The sequence below is a fragment of the Daldinia loculata genome (assembly GCF_022478755.1).
Source record: "Daldinia loculata strain CBS 113971 unplaced genomic scaffold F4817scaffold_33, whole genome shotgun sequence".
NCBI lineage: Eukaryota > Fungi > Ascomycota > Sordariomycetes > Xylariales > Hypoxylaceae > Daldinia > Daldinia loculata.
In genome coordinates, this window is record NW_026054887.1 from 376,697 (window position 1) to 394,630 (window position 17,934).

Genomic DNA, 17,934 nt, shown 5'->3' on the forward strand with positions numbered 1-17,934 from the left:
TATTCTCTTCACCGCGGAGGATTGAAAATCCAGAACAGGCCAGACTCAAATAAATTTAGAGAGGCAACCAGTCGCGTGTCTACGCAGGGGCAAACTGCCTAGATCTGCTAAGGCTGCAGATACGTTGCAGATACTTTGCACTCTTAGACGAATCACGCAACCTTAATATCCTACGTACCTACTATTAAACTCGTCACCTGCAGCTCTAAGGTGGTTTTAAGATGTGTACCTGCCAGAAGGTACCATCAATTACATAGATACATCAATGTAGGTACCATTATGCAACGGTTGAGTGAGTGCATGCATCATTCTATTAGTGCACCTATTTTATACCCATCTATGTTTCCTTAAATACTAATCCTATTAGCATTTTGCTCACCGGTTCTTGTGCCCCATATCCTCCACATATCCACCAGATACCTAACCACCATAACTTCCTAAGAGGCTAAGCCGTTCAATCTTTCAAATTAGCTAGTTCGTTAATGAATACGCACCGAGTTTCCTCGACCGGTCCCTAAGTAAACCCTCTTATATATATCGCACTCAGCAGTTCTCATGAAGTTCGCCCAAGAGTTCAGGAAGGCCCTCCAAAAAGAAGGCAAGTTACTGTCTTTCCACCCCTCTTATACCCTATTGTTAATGATTATTGTTAATGATGTTAGGCTTTCCCGAGAAATGGGTCAACTCTGCCGTTCCTTACGGCCAGCTCAAAAAATGTCTCAAAAAGGTTACCAATGAACTTAGGGAGCTCGGACTAGATAAGGACACTTTGGCTCAATTAGCTACCAGCCAGAAGGATCCATCCGCAGTGGCCTTTCACTACCACCTGGATGGGAAACTTACCCATTCCAACCATTTTCGTCCGAGGCTCACTTTTTTCATCCATCTCCATGATGGCGTGGCCGTAGACGCAAAATTGACGCCGTCTACGAGAGACTTTTTGAAGAAAGTGGTATCTAAGACAGGAGAAATATCGGTCTCGCCAGCACACGAATCCAGCAACGCATCTCCAGATACTTCAGTTAAATCCACAGATTCTCCTCCTAATGTCGAGGAGGTCTCATTGTCAAAAGAGGAGCCGTTGTCCGTTAAACAGATTGAAGTGCCCTTGGTCTTTGACGGTGAATTCTTTGAAATCCTACAGACCGACGTCTCGAACCTAGACGTGCTACAACAGGAAGAACAAGATAAATTAGGAAAAGAGATAGCTCTCCTAGGTCAGGATATTAACAAAGCCACGAAACCATCGAAAGGCCGAAGGGCAAGGGGGGACTTGGAAACCTGGCGCAATATCTTCGAGCTGTACTTGGACGCCCGGATCTTCTTTTCTACCAGGGAGGACGATCATGGCGCCAGAACAAGCACCCAGGCGGTCGAGCAACTTCGGTGGTTCCAAGATCAAGTCTTGTCGAAAAAGTTAATTCATGGCCTCAAGCTTGAGAATAGTCGGCAAGCTTATACGAGGTTTCTCAATATGAACGCTCTGCTCCTGCAAATTCTTAAATTCCAGGAGATTAACAGTTTAGCAGTAACGAAGATACTCAAGAGTAAGTTACATGTTTCTAACGCATTTACCCATACCCGTCTCCCACCCCCCGCTAATTATTTGCGCAGAATTCGATAAGAGAACCGCGCTGGGCGTTTCACGTGCATTCCCTGTCACTGTTCAATCCAATAGGCTTCTAGCAGGGAGTGTGGCTAAGGACATATGTGCACAAATGTCCAACGATTTAATTTCGGTCGTCCCGCAGCTTGATGACTATCTCTGCCCCATCTGCTTTGCCATTGCGTATTGGCCAGTTCGGCTGGATTGTCAGCATATATTCTGCAGTCGGTGTCTCGTGAAGATGTCACGAAAGGGGGAAAGATTTTGTCCCCTTTGCAGAGCTGACGTGATCATGCGAGCTGGATTAGAACATTTTGATAGCGAGCGTGCCGCATTTCTTCGCGAGTACTTTCCGAAGGAAGTCAAAGAAAAAGTTAGAGCCAACGAGCGCGAACGCAACAAGGAAATATTCGGACCTGACTATTCGGATTCGACTTGTTCTATGATGTGAAGTTGGCATTGGTTCTGCATTTGTTTACGGGGAAATTCATAACTTCTACATACGAATGCATTAGCCGGGATGCAGCTCAACCCCCCCGATATCTGCTCACGTATTTCTCAGTTGCCACGTTTCGGAACAGACGTGGAAACTATAATCACTAATATCGAGCTTATGATCCATGGATTCATATAACGATTGATCTCAGCTCGACATCGGGTGGGTCCCATACGATGTCTTTGAAACTCGTCCGCTGTCTCGCTGGAATCTTAAGCTCAGAGCCGTTGGCGCCTCCTGGCAGTCTAGTGTGTTCTTTATTACTGATTAAAAGCATGCCCCGCAGGGACTGGCCTTCGATTATGTCTCTGTATCCCGCTTCTCCCTCGACGCCGATAGCTCTTTTGGCAAGCCAGCTTACACAACCATAGAGTATCATCGCATCACTTATAGTTCCGGCTTGGTAGACGCCTACTCCCCATGATGCCAGCTGTAAGGGATCGCCAGTTCCAAAAGGAGTAAAGGCGTTCCCAACATTATTCACGCTGATACAGGCAGACATGCCGAGGTCCTTAATCATGGAAGGCACTTGTAAAGTACCACGCAGCCGCGCTTGCGGCGTGTTCGTTGCTGAAGTCGACCGACCCATCATGAACATGTCGCTAGTAGGCAATCCAACAAAGTAGATTGGAAGCCTGCTTTGAATGATGGTTCCGGCTAACTGCTCGAGGTCCAAGTTGCTGAGCGTAGTCAGTTGCGTGCAGTGCCCGAGAACCACGGTTTTGGACTTATCAGCTAAACCAAGCCAGTCTTGTTTCTGGAGCAGTTCAATAACTGAAAATGTTAGGGGCTGGTTGGAGGGGGAAGGTTGAAACAAATTATAGTCCAAGTGGAAGTCCAAGTGTAAACCATATCGAACGGCAGTTTCAATAGCCCAGTCAATGTTTTGGAGCGATTTCTCTCGCGACTCCTCGACATAGGGGGTTGTTCCAAGGGCTTGGACCGACCTGGCATGATCTTTGAGGAGCGAAGCAATGACGGATCGATTTGCCTCACCATACGTGCCAGAGAAAAGGGGGTCTTGGGCAAACACACATATTTGAATCTCTAGCAGATGAGAAAACTCAGACTTGAGTTGAATAGCTGTGGTCAGTGGCAACACCCCGGTGACGTGGTCTGCCTCTACAAAAGCGCGGAGAGATGTCACGCCGTGCTTGTAGCTTTCTGCTAAAAGCTGACTACCTCGAAGGTAGAGATCCTCCTTGGAATAACGCTCTTTCGCTTTAGAGGTATTTGATAAGGCCTCGTCAAAGGAGCCAGTTTCGGGCAGAAGATCAGAGTAGTCGGGATAATTCTCGGAGGGGTTGTTGTTGTTGTTGTTGTTGTTGTTGTTGCAGGTTAATACGAAAGGCTTGTCAAGGTGGATATGTGGGTGACAGAGGGCTGGCAGTAGGACCTTGGGAGGTTCGCTAGCTACATGTTCTGAAGGACGGACCCGACGAACCTTTCCATCTTCGATATCGATGTCCAGCCGGTTCGTGTCTACGGCCGAGTGCTCACTTAGCAAAATCACGTTATTCAACTTCATCTTACTCCAAACGGTTTCTTGCCTCTTTAAGGTATGTTTGTTATACTTAAATATGACGAACCGGATGAGAGATTAGCTGTGGGAGATAGCGCGGTGGACGCTTTTTGTGACGACGTAAGATAGAATATAGGTATATAACAGTATTAAATTTGGGGGAAAATATAATGGTGTATAGGAGAGTATAAGATGCAGAGTGATGTAATACGTGGTGTAAGTATATAATGGGGTACGTCGCCGCGAGGTACCAGTATCGACTACATTACACTACAGTCTACCTAATGTACATAGACGTATGTATAAAATTAGCCAATCAGGTATTCCTAAAAGATGTACCTAAAAGATGCAAGTTGGTTCAAAATTCTTGTCTCCGATCCCGGCATCCTGCCATATTTTCTACGTGCAGCAATTTAACATGAATTATCCTTGTATACTATACAGCTGCTTACAATCCCCGGTGTTAGTCCCCATAGTTGACCCATTCGCAAATACCCATCTTGATGTTGTCACGACTCACCACCGATAACCTAATAATTTATTAACTAGTCCTATCTACATCCTTTCTGCTATAGAATAATAATAATACCAACAAGGTAATACCAAAGAACATGCCTTTAATCGAGCTAGGAGATTCGATACCTCCTAACACTGCTCACGTGAGTTTAAACCTCTCTCTGGTTCCAAGAACATATTTCTAACTTTCTTTATAGGCCGTGAGCGTTTCACTTCCAACATGGAGGTCAAACATTGGGTACGAGGAGGGGGAGCAATGGGTCCTTGACGTTATGGTTACCGGCTACCCCAGGTTCTTCATCCATAAGAGCATCCAGGCCTTTGGTCGCGACATCGTCGCCAAGCATGGCATTGCTAGTCAGCAGGCCATTCTTTTTCCCACCAAAAAGACGGCAAACCGGTGTCTCGAGTTCATTCGAAACAAAGCGCCCGAATCGGTTTTGAAGGACCTCGACGTCCTCCACTTGGTCTTGGACCCGACTAAGAAGGCCCCGGCTGGACTGCCTGACAAGCCGTCCATCTCGGCCGTTCTGTGCACTTCTGATTCTTTCCCTTTTGCTAAACAGTACTGGCAGCACTCCGGCGACGGTGTTTCTAGCCGCCGTGCTGAATTCTACCATGCGTTGTTCAAAGAGAATATGCTGGTGCCCGAGGACAAGGCATCATCATCGCCCCGCCCGTTAAACAAGTTGGGTCGTGGGCCGAAAAGGTATCGACGAACAGCTTCCATTGACGATACTCAAAACGGGTCCAATGGGTCAAACAATGATCGCCAGTATCCCGTAACCCTTGACACTCCTGCCGACGAGACAACGACAGATGCTCTCGAAAGCTCAAGGTTCCTAGAAGAGCGATACGGGCGAAACCTCGACCTCTCCCTCGTGCCCAACGCCAAGTCAGCAATAAGGCGCCGCATCGCCGGCGTCCTAACCACGGACATCGACCTAGAAAGCACCGCCCTGCCCACTATGGACTCCAACGCCCGCGGCATCTCAAACTTCAAGGAGGACGACATATACCTGGTCCCCTGTGGCATGAACGCCATCTTCACAACGCACCAGACCCTGCTCAAGGCGCGCGAGCCCCAGAAGAGCATCAACTTCGGATTCCCGTACGTCGACACCCTCAAGATCTTGCAGAAGTTCGGGCCCGGAGCTATTTTCTACGGTCGCGGGTCTAGTGCCGATCTCGATGACCTCGAGAAGCGCCTTGAGGGGGGAGAGAAGTTTCTCGGGCTGTTTTGCGAATTTCCCGGAAACCCTTTGTTGACTTGCCCCGACCTCGCGCGCATCAGACGGCTGGCCGATACATACGACTTCGCAGTCGTCGTCGACGAAACCGTCGGCAACTTCGTGAACGTGAACGTTCTCCCCTTCGCCGATGTAGTCGTCTCCAGCCTAACGAAAATCTTCTCAGGCGACTGCAACGTCATGGGGGGGAGCATCATCCTTAACCCCAATAGCCGATACTACACCTCCTTGAAACAAGTCATGACCGCCGAGTTCGAGGACACGTACTGGGCCGAAGACGTGATCTTCATGGAGCGCAACAGCCGAGACTTCGTCTCGCGGATCGAGCGCGTCAACGCCAACGCCGAGGCTATCTGCACGGTCCTAGCCGCGCACCCCCTGGTCACCAACGTCTACTACCCCAAGTACAACGACTCGCGGCCCAACTACGAGGCCTGCAAACTACCATCCGGCGGGTACGGCGGCCTACTCTCGTGTACGCTGAAGACGAAGGCGCATGCGATGGCGTTTTATGACGCGCTGGAGACGGCTAAGGGGCCTAGCCTAGGCACGAATTTCACGCTTACATCGCCGTATGTGGTGCTTGCGCATTACCAGGAGTTGGACTGGGCGGCGAGTTTTGGGGTTAATCCGGATTTGCTGAGGGTTAGTGTGGGATTGGAGGAGGATTTGGTGGATATTTTCACTAGGGCTTTGAAGGCAGCGGAGGAGGTGCAGGAGGAGAGTGGATGAATAGGGAAAGGGAGATAGGGAAGAGGTAAATAGAGGAGGGAGATTTTGGGCGGATAGATAGATAGCGTGGGAAGAAAGTGGAAGAATGACTGGCTCCTCAACGACCGGGAAAGGAATAGATGAGATGAGAGATGAGACTATGGTTGGTATGGTATGATGAGATGGACAAACGGACTATCGTGGAGATAGATAGAGAGCGCGGTTATAGAGAAAAAGAAAAGAAAAGAAAAGTTGATATCCTGCCGCAGTTGCATACATCCTCGTAAGATAAGGGGGCGAAGAGTCGTTATAGCCAAAATTGCCCGTAAATCCCGCAGTCAGACCACACAATACAATACACCACCCAGTCAGGGGCATTGTGAGTAGTACTTTGTTTGGTATACCACCACTACACATTACACAGATGCTGTATTCAGTCCGAATAGTAAAATCAATATCAGTGTTATCAAACATAACAGCTTAGTTACCAATTGGACCATCTAGAGCCTAAACAGTCAACAGTAATAGCAAACACAACATCACAATTATCGGTTGAAACACCTCGTAGCACATATACACACACACACTCTCCCTCTTACATACATACCATCTCCGACTCACCTCCTTCCACAAAGACAACTCTTCACAAGGCACCGCACCGCACTTCGTTCATAGATAGTTTTCACTTTACTTTGTCCACATGCTGTATTAATGTACACCATTACACCGATGCTAGCCCTCCAGCCTGATAGTTTTTAGTCAATCCCTTCATCCTCCGTCTACATGCCCCCTCTCTCTTATACTCTTTCTCTCCTCTCTATATTTACACGCCGCTCCCCCTTAAAAGTGGATAGCCTTAGAGTAAGTCGCCATAGCCGCTTCTTTGAAAGCCTCGGCGAGCGTCGGGTGTGCGTGGCACGTGCGCGCGATATCCTCCGTCGACGCGCCGTACTCGAGGGCGAGGGTGGCCTCGGCGATCATCTCACCCGCGTTGGCTCCGATGATGTGGCAGCCTAGTAGCCTATCTGTCTCGGGGTCCGCAATCATCTTAACGAAACCTTCCGTGTCTAGGTTGGTCTTGGCACGCGAGTTGGCGCTGAAGGGGAATGTTCCGACCTTGTACGGGATGTTCTGCGACTTCAGGTCCTGCTCGCTCTGACCGACCCAAGCGACTTCGGGGTGCGTGTACATGACGGACGGGATAACGCCGTAGTTGACGTGCCCGTATCCCTTCTTGATGTACTCGACGGCGGCGACAGCTTCTTCTTCGGCCTTGTGGGCAAGCATAGGGCCGAATGTGCAGTCACCAATGCATCGGATGTGGGAGGCCTTTGTGCGGTACTCGGAGTCGATAACGACACGGCCGCGCTCATCGACCTCCAGGCCGATGTTCTCGAGGCCGAGTCCGGCGGTGTAGGGGCGACGACCAATGGCAACTAGGACAACATCCGCCTCGAGCTATTTTCAAAAGTCCAAGTTAATATGCTGCTCTGCGCATGTATGCACGGGAATACGAACCGATTCGGGCTTGCCACCCTTAGCAGAGTCCACCTGGAGCTTAACGTTGTCGCCAGTGTTTTCTCCGCTGACGACCTTAGTACCGAGCTTGAATTCTATACCCTGCTTCTTGAGCAGCTTTTGCGCCTCCTTGGCAACCTGGGTGTCCATGCCGGGGCCACCAATCTGGTCCAGGAATTCGACGACGGTAACCTTGGCACCCAGTCTCGACCATACGGAACCCATCTCAAGACCGATGATACCACCACCAATGACGATCAGCTTCTCGGGGACCTTCTCGAGGGACAGGGCGCCGGTGCTGGTGACAACGCGCTTCTCGTCGACCTCGAGTCCGGGGAACGGCGTCGATTCGGAACCGGTAGCGATAAGGATGTTCTTGCCGACCACGCTCGTCTCGCCGCCATCGATCAGCTGAACCTTGACCTCGTGCTCGCTAGCGAAGGAACCGGTGCCCTTGATGTACTCGACGCCGTTCTTCTTGAAGAGGAACTCGATACCCTTGGTAAGACCGGCGACGGAGGTGTCCTTGGCCTTCATCATAGCTTGTAGGTTAAGCTGGACATTGCCGACTTCAATACCCCGGGGCTTGCTGTCGTGGAGGATCTGGTGGTACAAATGCGAGTTGTTGAGGAGGGATTTCGAAGGAATACAGCCAACGTTGAGACAGGTGCCGCCGAGCCTGCCGCGCTTCTCAATGCAAGTGACCTAGCCACGGGGTGAATTGCTAGTTAGACTTTGCTCTTCGTGGGGTGGATAATGTGGAATAATGATCGCATTAAAGTTGGCATGGCGAACCTTTAAGCCCTCCTGTCCAGCCTTGATAGCTGCGACATATCCTGCCACTCCACCGCCGATGATGACGAGATCTTTTTCCTCTGCGCCGGGTTAATTAGCGATAAGAAAGGTCGGTAAGGGAAAATATTCTATTAAAGGAGTATTAACCTGCTTCGGTAGCATATCCTCTTCTCCATCGCGATAAGGGTGCGACGACTGAGGGAAGACTAATTCACAGAATTCGGATTAGCGGGCAAGTTATGTTGGGAAGCTCACTCAAAAAGCTCAAGCTCGGCTATTACTTACGAAGAATGGCGGAGAGCAGATCGCACAGCGGTCCGCGGTATTAAACGACTGGCCAGCATCGTGTTTATTTTTTCGGCTGGCTGCCCGTTCTACCTTGTCTGTCTACAACGAAGGGGGAAAAAAACAAAAGGCGGGTATATCGCAATTGGTGTGACGTGGTTGAGGTGAATAAATGTAGATGAGACTGACTGTAAAGATTTAGACGGAACCGGATGTTTTTGGAGTTGCTCGAAATTTTGGAGGTCCGGGCGTTGGGGATGGCCAAGTACCGGTATCAAAGTACCTCCTCGCCTCCTTCCGTACTATCGTATACTTACTGCATGGTACCGAGATAGAATAAGATGGTAAGACCCAATTAACTCATAGCCGTTGGTATACGGTAGTGGTACCTTAGCGGTTCATTTTCGCCGATATGCCGCTGCTCCGAAAGTAGCCGTCGACTTTTACTTCGCTAACCCGTCAGGCTAAAATCTCGATACGTATCTCTGCTTACACTACGAGAAATATACCCCTATTTAGAATCTATAATCCAAAGACGAGACAAGATAGAAACCATATAATAGCTATTTCCTTTGAGTAAAAAACAACGCGTGCATAATATTAAACGGGTATCTATTTAGTTTTGATGAAACCAGTGCGGAGAACTGATAATCCCCCTAATGGTCCCGCTGTTACCAGTGCCTTCAGTATCTCCTCTGCCGCATCGCAACTCTTCTTAATCGCTGCTTTTTCCTTCTTGTCCTTAAGGAGATCTGTTTTCCGCACGTTCTTCCGCAAGAACCACTGGACCCCTCGAGCGTGAACTGCATCCAGGCCGCTGAATACCTCCTTAAGGCCATCGCTCTTGCACTCCTGGAGCGTCGAGATCAGCATCACCTCAAAGAACATGTGTGCCTTCTCATGTAGAGCCGCAAAGTTGCGGTGCTTCACTATATCTGCCAGCCGAAGATCCCGGCTAGCCACGAGCGAGCCGTACATCTTGGCCGTGTTGTATACCCACCGCATGTCGTAGTCGGTCGCATCGTCGAAATCGAAGTCATCTTCCTCGCCAATGTCAATGTCCTCTCCCATCTTTCTGAGACGTGTTGTGAGACATCGCCTAAACTGAAAAGATAACTCCCGATCGCCGGTGAACCTGGTAGCGACTAGAGCATAATAGGGGTTGTACTGCGACTGCCGCTCGCTGCTTCGAACGATCACTTCGGGTATCTCTCTCCGTTGATGCTTGTTAAGCCTCAACTTACGGACAAGCAGCTCTGCGTTCTCATAGTCCGTGGCCGCATGCAAAGCAACAAATATTCGTTGCCGTACTTCCGTATTGAACCCCTGGTCCTTTGCTAATTGCCAGAGATCCGGAATACCCAGGTCGTCACCAACGTCCGCCATCATCTCATCAGCGTCATCCCCTTCTTGGTACTTCAAAGTCTTGCCTTGATCATTGGGGTCACTACGGTTACCAGACCAACTGGCCCCGACAAGCCACCACTTCCCGTGCTTATCGGCGTCCCGGATGTCCTGGAGGCCCATGCGGAGGGGCTGAGCATCCTGGGTGCCAGCTATACCACCGATTCGCTTCCTGATCTGAGTTCGCTGGTCCGCAAGGTCTTTGTTGCGGGTTGCAGCTTTTGTTTTGTTACTCTGTAGTCTCTTCATCTCGTCAATCATGAAGCTCGTCCTAGTTGACATGGTGTTCCCTAGCCTAATACTACTAACGATGTCCCCCAATGCATGAGGGTCATCACGCCTGAGAGACGGGCCGCAAATTTGGATAATTCTCAAAATCAACTCCGTATTGAGCTCGGAAAGTTGGCCTAAGAAGAGGCGGACATAATCGAATACCAAATTAGGACTGACGACTTGCATATTGTAGATCTCAGCAAGTAAGGAAATAAGATGCCTTGAACCGGAGTCTGACTGGTCTCCAGATGCTTGCGTATAGCGCTGGTCGAGGACTTCTACAAGTTGTTGTATGAAGTAGGCGCTAAAGGCCATGCCCAGAGATTTATGCATTGCTGCAAGGTAACCAGCTGTCATAGCGAAAAAAGAATCTGGGCGCTTTTCAGGTGAGCAGACTAAGTTCAGGACTAAATCCACGATGGCAGATGTAACAGTTTGTCTCGGATTTGTATCGTATAAAGTCATGAACTCCTTGACTATGCCGACCATATTGTCGTTCGTCAAGCGATTGATCAAACCCTGGACACGTCTTCGAAGTCGTGTTTCTGCTTCGTTGCTCGAACTTGACTGCTTACGGAAAGCCGGGGGGACGTATTTTGCAACTCCCGTTGTAGGAGCGACGTAGGGGTTTTCTCGTAGAGGCCTCACAGTTGTAGACTGTTCTCCGTCTGAGAAGCCTTCAAACGCATCTTCGTCTTCCTCTGATTTACTGTCCCAAAGGGACATATCTTCGTCGTCCAAATCGTCGCCAACTTCTTCGTCGCTGTCGCTAGCACTTTCATTAGCAGTCGCTTTATCGGCGGCAGCTTGAGCTTTTCTCCTTTTCTGGGCCAGCCATTCGTCCGCTTCTGCCTTGCGTTTATTCTGCGAGGTAACTCCTTCATTATCCCCGCCATCTTCATCCAGACCGTCCAGTAAATCGCCGAGACCGTCGTCCTGGAAAGATTTGGGAAGTGACTTCCTGCCCTTCAAGCCTAATTTCCTTTCCAAGTCTTTGATCTCTGCATCGTCCTGGGCAAGCCTGCTCTGTGTAGCCTTAGAGACTTTTGGTTGACTCGGCTCTTCATCTTCATTACCTTCACTATCGCTGCCCTCGGAGTCATCCTCCATATCCATATCACCTCCATCGTCGTCATCATCATCATCCCCATCCTCTAGACCATCACTTTCATCATCAAAGTCATTAGATTGAGGAGCCTTGTGAGGCTTGCGCGTTTCCTGGCTTTGATGTGGCTGCGGACGACGAGATTGCCTTTTCTGAACTCGTTGGGCCTTGCGTTGATCTTTTCTCGAAAGCTGCTTTCCTGACCTTCCTCCGCCTTTAGCAGAAGACGAGGACTGCTGAGCGTCTAACTCTTTTAGAAGTGTTGCAGGCAACGATAGTTTTTTCTTTGGTCCTGGCGCCATTTTGGCGGTGATTCTCTATATTTAGGAGCCTGGCAGTTGTAAAAGAGTTGAGTCAAAAAGTGTTCGTAACTAAATTATTAGCCTTGCTTTTTGAAAGTTAACAATGTAATAACTAAACTTTTTTACAGTAATATTCACATGAGGTAGGCATTGATACAAATGCGATGCACCTTCTCAAGAAAAAAATCCAAGTACATACAGGGGTTGTAAAGGCAAGTGGGGCCGTAAAAGTACAGAAGGCGCTATGCACATGTACTTGTACGAGTGTACATCAAGTACCTCTTCGACAACCTTAACAGTCTGCCCCACCACGGGGAATCCCACCTAACGGCGATTTGGTCATGCACGAACTTCAATCATTTTATTCTAACCACCACATAGCATATCAATGTACACTACAAACAACTGTCAACGGATGCGAGGTTGAGTTGGCAGTATTATTCTGGAATACCTCCGACCTTGGATAATAATCGCATGCGATTATCTATAAATCATAATGGGTCACTTAAGCAATGACGAGGTTCGCACCCATTGATATTATACGCCCGAGTCTACGCCTGTACTAACTCGTTTTCGCAGTTCTTCGTCAAGCTCACCGAGCTCTTCGACCAAAAGAAAGGCAAAGACCACGGCTCCATAGTTTTGGTGCAGAAGAGATGTTAGTCCCAGCAGTCTCGAGACGAGGCAACATAGAGCCGGCAGCTCTTCTAACTCGCCCATCTAGTAACTCACGAGCAGCCCGCCCTAGAGCCAACAAGCGAAACCATACTCCCCGACCTCCACCCCCCACAGCCCATGCCCGTGCTTATCCGGGCGACAAACGCGAAAGGCAAGAAACGACGTGAGGACAAGATCAAGTTATCAACTGTGGTCGAGCCCGACGCTCTCCCCACTTTCTTCGATAGGTACGCCGAGATATGCAAAGCCGGCATGGCAACGTTGAAGCCGAGAGATCGTAGTAAGAGGAAGGGCAAGGCCAAGAAGAGGAAGGGTGCTGCTGCACCTGCTGGTTCTTGATCTCTTGCTTGGAGGAGCTGCATGGTTATCATTACCGCCTTCCTTCCCGTCCTAGAGACTGGCCTATCATCTCGTCCACGCGCCAACATTATCTCGTGCGTCCCTAGGTTTCTGAAAACCCGACATCACATTTTGGGACGAGCCTATGCATTCAGAATAGGCGCCTCTGTAATCGCCATTATTGTATATCGAGACGTATCTACCCGTCCTGCGAGAGACCGGGATCCATAGCCATCTATTAAGCTTGGGTAGCTATGAGCTTCTAGGGTATGGGTAACTTGCTCAGGCGCGAGCACCACCGCCAGTTAGTTATATTCGGCTGAGAACCTGAGATACCCTAATAAATGATACAGAATTCTTACAATATTCTCATTCGCTCACCTTGCTGCTAGGTGAATTATATCATGTTCTTGAAGTTTAGGATGATGCCCATTTAGCAGCCAGCTGCTTGTCTTCATAATCTTACCGTAGGAAATATCTTTGCCCTTGTGCCCCTAGTTCGTCCAACGAGCCCCTCTTCCTACCCCTTTCCTAGAGTGAGCCTCCTTTCTGACACTTAAGCCTCGTGTATTCTACGACCCATACCACTTTTTATCTTTATATTACCTATATAAATAGCATGACCAAAGGAAGCCCATGCTCTAAGCCCACTTTCGAGCTTTCCGACAATAGAAATCATTTCAATTTGAATCACCTAAGTATAATAATTATAATAAATAGGAACATACACTAGATCTCATACATAGTCTAGATGCTAACATTAGTAAGTTGTGAACGAGGTTTAATTTCAACAGATTATAGTTTCAATACCAAGATCACAAAAATAACAATGTATAAAACTCTCAACAGATTACCGAAGAGTATTTCAGAAATATCATGCGAAATTTTGGTCCTTGTTCCTGTTGTATACAACACGGGCTATGCTGTAGCCTTGTCTCAAATGTAGACTTTTTACCCCAAACCGAAGCAATGCACCCCAGACTTTTGGCCATCTCCTTTTTGTTGATGCTGCCGTTTTTTGGATACGTTCTATGATAGAAGTCACTCTTCTCTAGCTTGTCTTCTCTACCGGTACTGTTCAGCTGCCATTCGCCGCGGTTTGTAGATTCAGATGGAAGCTACGGATAATTGAGTCTGCATCATCGATGGCTATCGGTCGCACATCAGCCAACGTCTTGATCTTGGCAGTACTAGAAACATTTTGTTAGCCATCTTCTCTGCGAGTTCAGGTTTGAGGCTGGTACATACCATTCCTTGACCTGGTCGTCCGTCATAGTTAGACCGAGTTGTGTTACTCGGGTCTTGACGGCGTTCCATCCCGTTAACCGGGAGGCGAAGTGCACATAGCGCGTCAAGCCGAAATCTTCGGGATTTAAAATCTCGTATGTGGAGGGGTTGTTTAGGATAGCTTTGGCACTATAACATTCGGCGTTAGTAATTACATTTCAATGTTTCCAGGGGCTTATTGTAATATATTAAAATTGACTTACTGGATACCGGCCTTGTGGGTAAAGGCACAGAAACCAGTGATAGGGTTGTTGAAGGGGGTGTTGATCTCTACTGCCTCAGCAACCATATCCTCAATCTAAAATATATTAGTTTATGCCAAATTCTCAGCAACAGATATATAGAACTCACCTCCTTGATCATATTGAGCTTGTACTTGCTCTTGACGTAGTCGGGGCTAGTGACCACCATGCGTGCTAAGAAACCACCAAGGGGGGTGATGCCATTACGCTCACCAACTGTAACATGTTAGTATGTTGTTCTCTACCCAGAAAGTAGAAAGTACTCACTTCCGAGCACACTGGTGTCAACGTGTGTTGCACCGGCCTCAAGAGCACAGAAACTATACTCAAATTAGTTCTCTAGAGCACAATTTTGTCTTCAAATAAGCACTTACGCGTTGGCAATAGCACAGCCTGTGTCATTGTGGAAATGAGTCTCAATATCGCAAGCTTACAAGTAGGTTAGTAAACGTAGTTAGAGGAGGTAATGTTCCAACTTACAAACTACACCTCTTAATGTTCGGACGAGCTATATTTCAAGTTAGTAAAACAAATGGCAATAGCGTGAACGAATCACATACCTCGTAGACCTGTCGTGGACTGGCGCAGCCAACGGTATCAGCGATACCGACACGGTTAACACCAATCTTGTCCACGGCGTTGTAGAGGGATAGCAGATCTACTAGATCGGATCGGAAAGAGTCCTCGCTCGAAACTATGCTATGTTAGCGGCGTCTCCTTTCGAGGAGAGCTTCAACATACATCGAACCTCGATGCCCTTGTCCTTGACGTATTGCACAACTTCCAAAGCAGCCTTGGTGATGAAGGCCATGTCCTTGCCATGGCTGTGTTCCCGAAGGAAATGCGATGTACCGATGACGATATCCAGGCCGTCTACACCAGTGTCGATAGCCATCTGCACATCTCGCATATCGCAACGAACGTCTATGAGTCACAGTTAGTAGGTAAGGGAGGACATGGCCCATCCGATTATGACTCACGAGTCAGGATTTTGGCCTCGAGAAAACGTTAGTTGAACAATTCACAATATAGAGGTATTAGAGATCGCACCTTGAGTCCGAGCTTGCAGATCTCAATGCAGTCCAAGCGCGATTGCTCAGAAGCAGCCGGGGATGTGAGTTCGATATAGTCGACTCCGAAGGCATCGAGAGCTACGAGGTTTATGTTTTAGCGACGAGATATGAGAGGACATAATGCAACCGATTCGACATACCCTTAGCACTAGAAAACCCATATTAGCAAAGTACAGCAAAACAGGACTCAATAATGACATACATGTTGATCTTAGTTTGCGTGTCGAAGTAGGCATTGGCGAATTGTTCACCCTCTAATCCGGCTGTTAGTAAGAGTAGGAATAAATCCAAGGCAAATAAAAAGGCTGACCTCGAAGAGTTGACTCAATGATCTTGAATTTGCCTACATTGGACAAAAACTCGCCCGGGTTGGATTGGTAGGGATTCGACCGGCGTACAGGTGTTGTGCCATTGGTACCGTTAGTGCCGTTGGTGCCCTAGAAATTTTCAAATGTTAACTTGAGTATATGGAAATCAAGACCGGACGACATACATTACTGGCCGCAGAACCATTTGTTTCGCACATCTTTTCTCTGGTAAGTAAGGCAGGAAAAACAGAGTTGGGAAAAAAAGTGTGCTGCCTCTTAGGAATTTGTAACGAAGAAGAAATTTCTACTTCAGCATGCAATGAATCACATTTGGTATGTAACCGTACCCCACGTACGCCGATCGCGGTTCCCCAGTTCAGGGTCGTACTGAGTTACCAAACAACTTGCCCAGCAGGCCAAAATCGACAATGTCCGCGGGGCTATCACGTGATAATCACCATCTAGATCCTTGCAAAAGTTGTTTAGCCTAGTGGGCGGTGACGTATCGAAAATTGAAATTGGCCAATCGCGAATACCATTTTAGGGACCCGTCTCTCAGGTCCCGCCTTGCCTGCAGTTAACGCATACACAAAACAACCCCACTATCCCATTTTGCATATGCGAATACCCGATCTGCCGGCCAACTTATAGAAATCGAGGTCCATTTCTCTTAGTCTCTTCGAGAGTAGATGAAATTTCCTGATTGAGATGGTATATATAGCGGAGCGAACGGGATCCCGACTTTTCTAGACCACGCGATCATCAGAACTGAAATCCGAAATTTAATCAACTTGTCAAGTCCCATTATTATGCCGAAGATCCCGTACAATACGTCCACTTACATCGTCTTTAGGGGCAAAAATTTAGTGTCTTCTGAGTTCGTATACGGTATCGGGAGAGCCTCATTATTACACTCATGTTCGTGAACCACCAATGAGTCATCTAAGCTTGAGTAGAACAAGTTGTAAGTCCGGGTGTTTGACTGGGTACCTAGGCAGTTACTTGCTACGATAACACAACTATTTTATCCGACCCACGTTATTAATACTTCATAGACTAATACCTCAAGGTCATATAATTGAAGTCGCACCGTCATGAGGTTAAGGGCATCCGACTTAATATACCATGGTAAATAATGTTGGGTTTTGGCTAACAATAGCAACGAAAGGGAAACACGCTGGGGATTCATATCCGAATATAATCACTATGACTTGTAAGAACTGAGACGTTTCAAGTTTCTATATCCTTCATAAATTGACTTGAATTAATTTGCATAGAAATAGTCTAATTTAGCTTCATTACCTTCATTGCGTACTAGGTAAACTAGGTATATAAGTTTATAGCCACTGGCTTTCATAGTCTGGGCTCAGAGACCTTTGGGGAATAACGAAGTTGTTTCCATGCCTTCTAGGTCTGCCTCATACTACATCTTCGATATCTGCTGTCCTACCAGCATGTGGCTTGTGGATGCTAATGGAACATCGAATACCGTCAGCTTCTAGCTTGCCAATATCGTCCGGACAACATCGAGTCCATCCATTGAAATTTGAGTTTACGGGATCTATTAGACTAGTTGTGCTCTGGGTCAATCCTCTTGAAATGCTACGTGTAACTAGCTCGTCCTCGAGAACGCTTAACCCTTATATACTTAAGAAGGATTCATTCTGTGATGTTAAAGGCCAAGCTTGGTACAGCTTAGAGTGTTATTATGAATAACTACGTCTTATAACGTATAAATCGGCGCAGATAAGCCAATGGTATAGGTATTCGTACCTCTAACGTCGTTCTATACTGGGTAGGCTCTCTTCACTTGAAATCGGCTACTATCTACGTGGATACGTATTAATTAGCTCATTTGTGTCATCTTCGTAGTTGTAGGCTGAATGACATAAACGATGAAACGGAGTATCAATGCCGAATAAGTCTCTTGGAAGATGGGCCAGAGCATTGAAGACTCATAGGATACCTGAAATAGTATAAAGTAAAACCAGTAGTCAATAGAGTGGTAGTTGTAGTCAACGACGTACTTATTGGGATTTGTATAACCTATCCGTCGACCTCGGAGTTATCACTATCGGATTCGGCTTACAAGGAACGTCATTATAGAATACGCCTAGCTCGGCGCTTAAATGGAAGGCAGGGAAGAGCTATAGGATTTATAGAGTAATAGGTTAAAGCACCGAGGAAGCAGTTAAATGGTATTTCATAAATGCCAAGATGGAAA

General features: G+C 47.7%; 7 protein-coding genes across 7 annotated transcripts; 3 read left to right on the forward strand and 4 right to left on the reverse strand.

Annotated features, from left to right (window-relative positions):
- Window positions 1-118: 118 nt before the first annotated feature.
- Window positions 119-2,145, forward strand: F4817DRAFT_154346 (SPX domain-containing protein). The gene is made up of 4 exons (XM_049298019.1): window positions 119-292; window positions 368-598; window positions 663-1,547; window positions 1,615-2,145. The coding sequence occupies exons 2-4, from the start codon at window positions 556-558 to the stop codon at window positions 2,055-2,057; spliced, it is 1,371 nt and encodes a 456-aa protein (XP_049157935.1). The 5' UTR covers window positions 119-292; window positions 368-555; the 3' UTR covers window positions 2,058-2,145.
- Window positions 2,146-3,741, reverse strand: F4817DRAFT_154330 (Metallo-dependent hydrolase). The gene has a single exon (XM_049298018.1). The coding sequence runs from the start codon at window positions 3,628-3,630 to the stop codon at window positions 2,233-2,235; it is 1,398 nt and encodes a 465-aa protein (XP_049157936.1). The 5' UTR covers window positions 3,631-3,741; the 3' UTR covers window positions 2,146-2,232.
- A 336-nt stretch (window positions 3,742-4,077) lies between these two features.
- On the forward strand, window positions 4,078-6,476 carry F4817DRAFT_341525 (PLP-dependent transferase). Its single transcript, XM_049303766.1, has 2 exons — window positions 4,078-4,283; window positions 4,338-6,476. Exons 1-2 carry the CDS (start codon window positions 4,236-4,238, stop codon window positions 6,120-6,122), a joined length of 1,833 nt encoding a protein of 610 aa, XP_049157937.1. The 5' UTR covers window positions 4,078-4,235; the 3' UTR covers window positions 6,123-6,476.
- Window positions 6,477-6,527: 51 nt separating this feature from the next.
- Window positions 6,528-8,970, reverse strand: F4817DRAFT_341526 (dihydrolipoyl dehydrogenase mitochondrial precursor). Its single transcript, XM_049303767.1, has 5 exons — window positions 8,700-8,970; window positions 8,562-8,620; window positions 8,415-8,494; window positions 7,620-8,324; window positions 6,528-7,559 (listed from the first exon to the last, which is right to left on the reverse strand). Exons 1-5 carry the CDS (start codon window positions 8,756-8,758, stop codon window positions 6,942-6,944), a joined length of 1,521 nt encoding a protein of 506 aa, XP_049157938.1. The 5' UTR covers window positions 8,759-8,970; the 3' UTR covers window positions 6,528-6,941.
- Window positions 8,677-11,951, reverse strand: F4817DRAFT_154378 (uncharacterized protein). Its single transcript, XM_049298020.1, has one exon. It carries the CDS (start codon window positions 11,781-11,783, stop codon window positions 9,312-9,314), a length of 2,472 nt encoding a protein of 823 aa, XP_049157939.1. The 5' UTR covers window positions 11,784-11,951; the 3' UTR covers window positions 8,677-9,311.
- A 170-nt stretch (window positions 11,952-12,121) lies between these two features.
- F4817DRAFT_341530 (signal recognition particle, SRP9/SRP14 subunit) lies at window positions 12,122-13,488 on the forward strand. The gene is made up of 3 exons (XM_049303768.1): window positions 12,122-12,303; window positions 12,363-12,441; window positions 12,508-13,488. The coding sequence occupies exons 1-3, from the start codon at window positions 12,280-12,282 to the stop codon at window positions 12,798-12,800; spliced, it is 396 nt and encodes a 131-aa protein (XP_049157940.1). The 5' UTR covers window positions 12,122-12,279; the 3' UTR covers window positions 12,801-13,488.
- Window positions 13,467-16,040, reverse strand: F4817DRAFT_341540 (homocitrate synthase). Its single transcript, XM_049303769.1, has 15 exons — window positions 15,896-16,040; window positions 15,713-15,839; window positions 15,605-15,656; window positions 15,543-15,550; window positions 15,380-15,480; window positions 15,310-15,325; window positions 15,071-15,253; window positions 14,890-15,023; window positions 14,810-14,837; window positions 14,704-14,758; window positions 14,597-14,649; window positions 14,439-14,545; window positions 14,291-14,385; window positions 14,049-14,216; window positions 13,467-13,990 (listed from the first exon to the last, which is right to left on the reverse strand). Exons 1-15 carry the CDS (start codon window positions 15,926-15,928, stop codon window positions 13,879-13,881), a joined length of 1,272 nt encoding a protein of 423 aa, XP_049157941.1. The 5' UTR covers window positions 15,929-16,040; the 3' UTR covers window positions 13,467-13,878.
- Window positions 16,041-17,934: the final 1,894 nt, after the last annotated feature.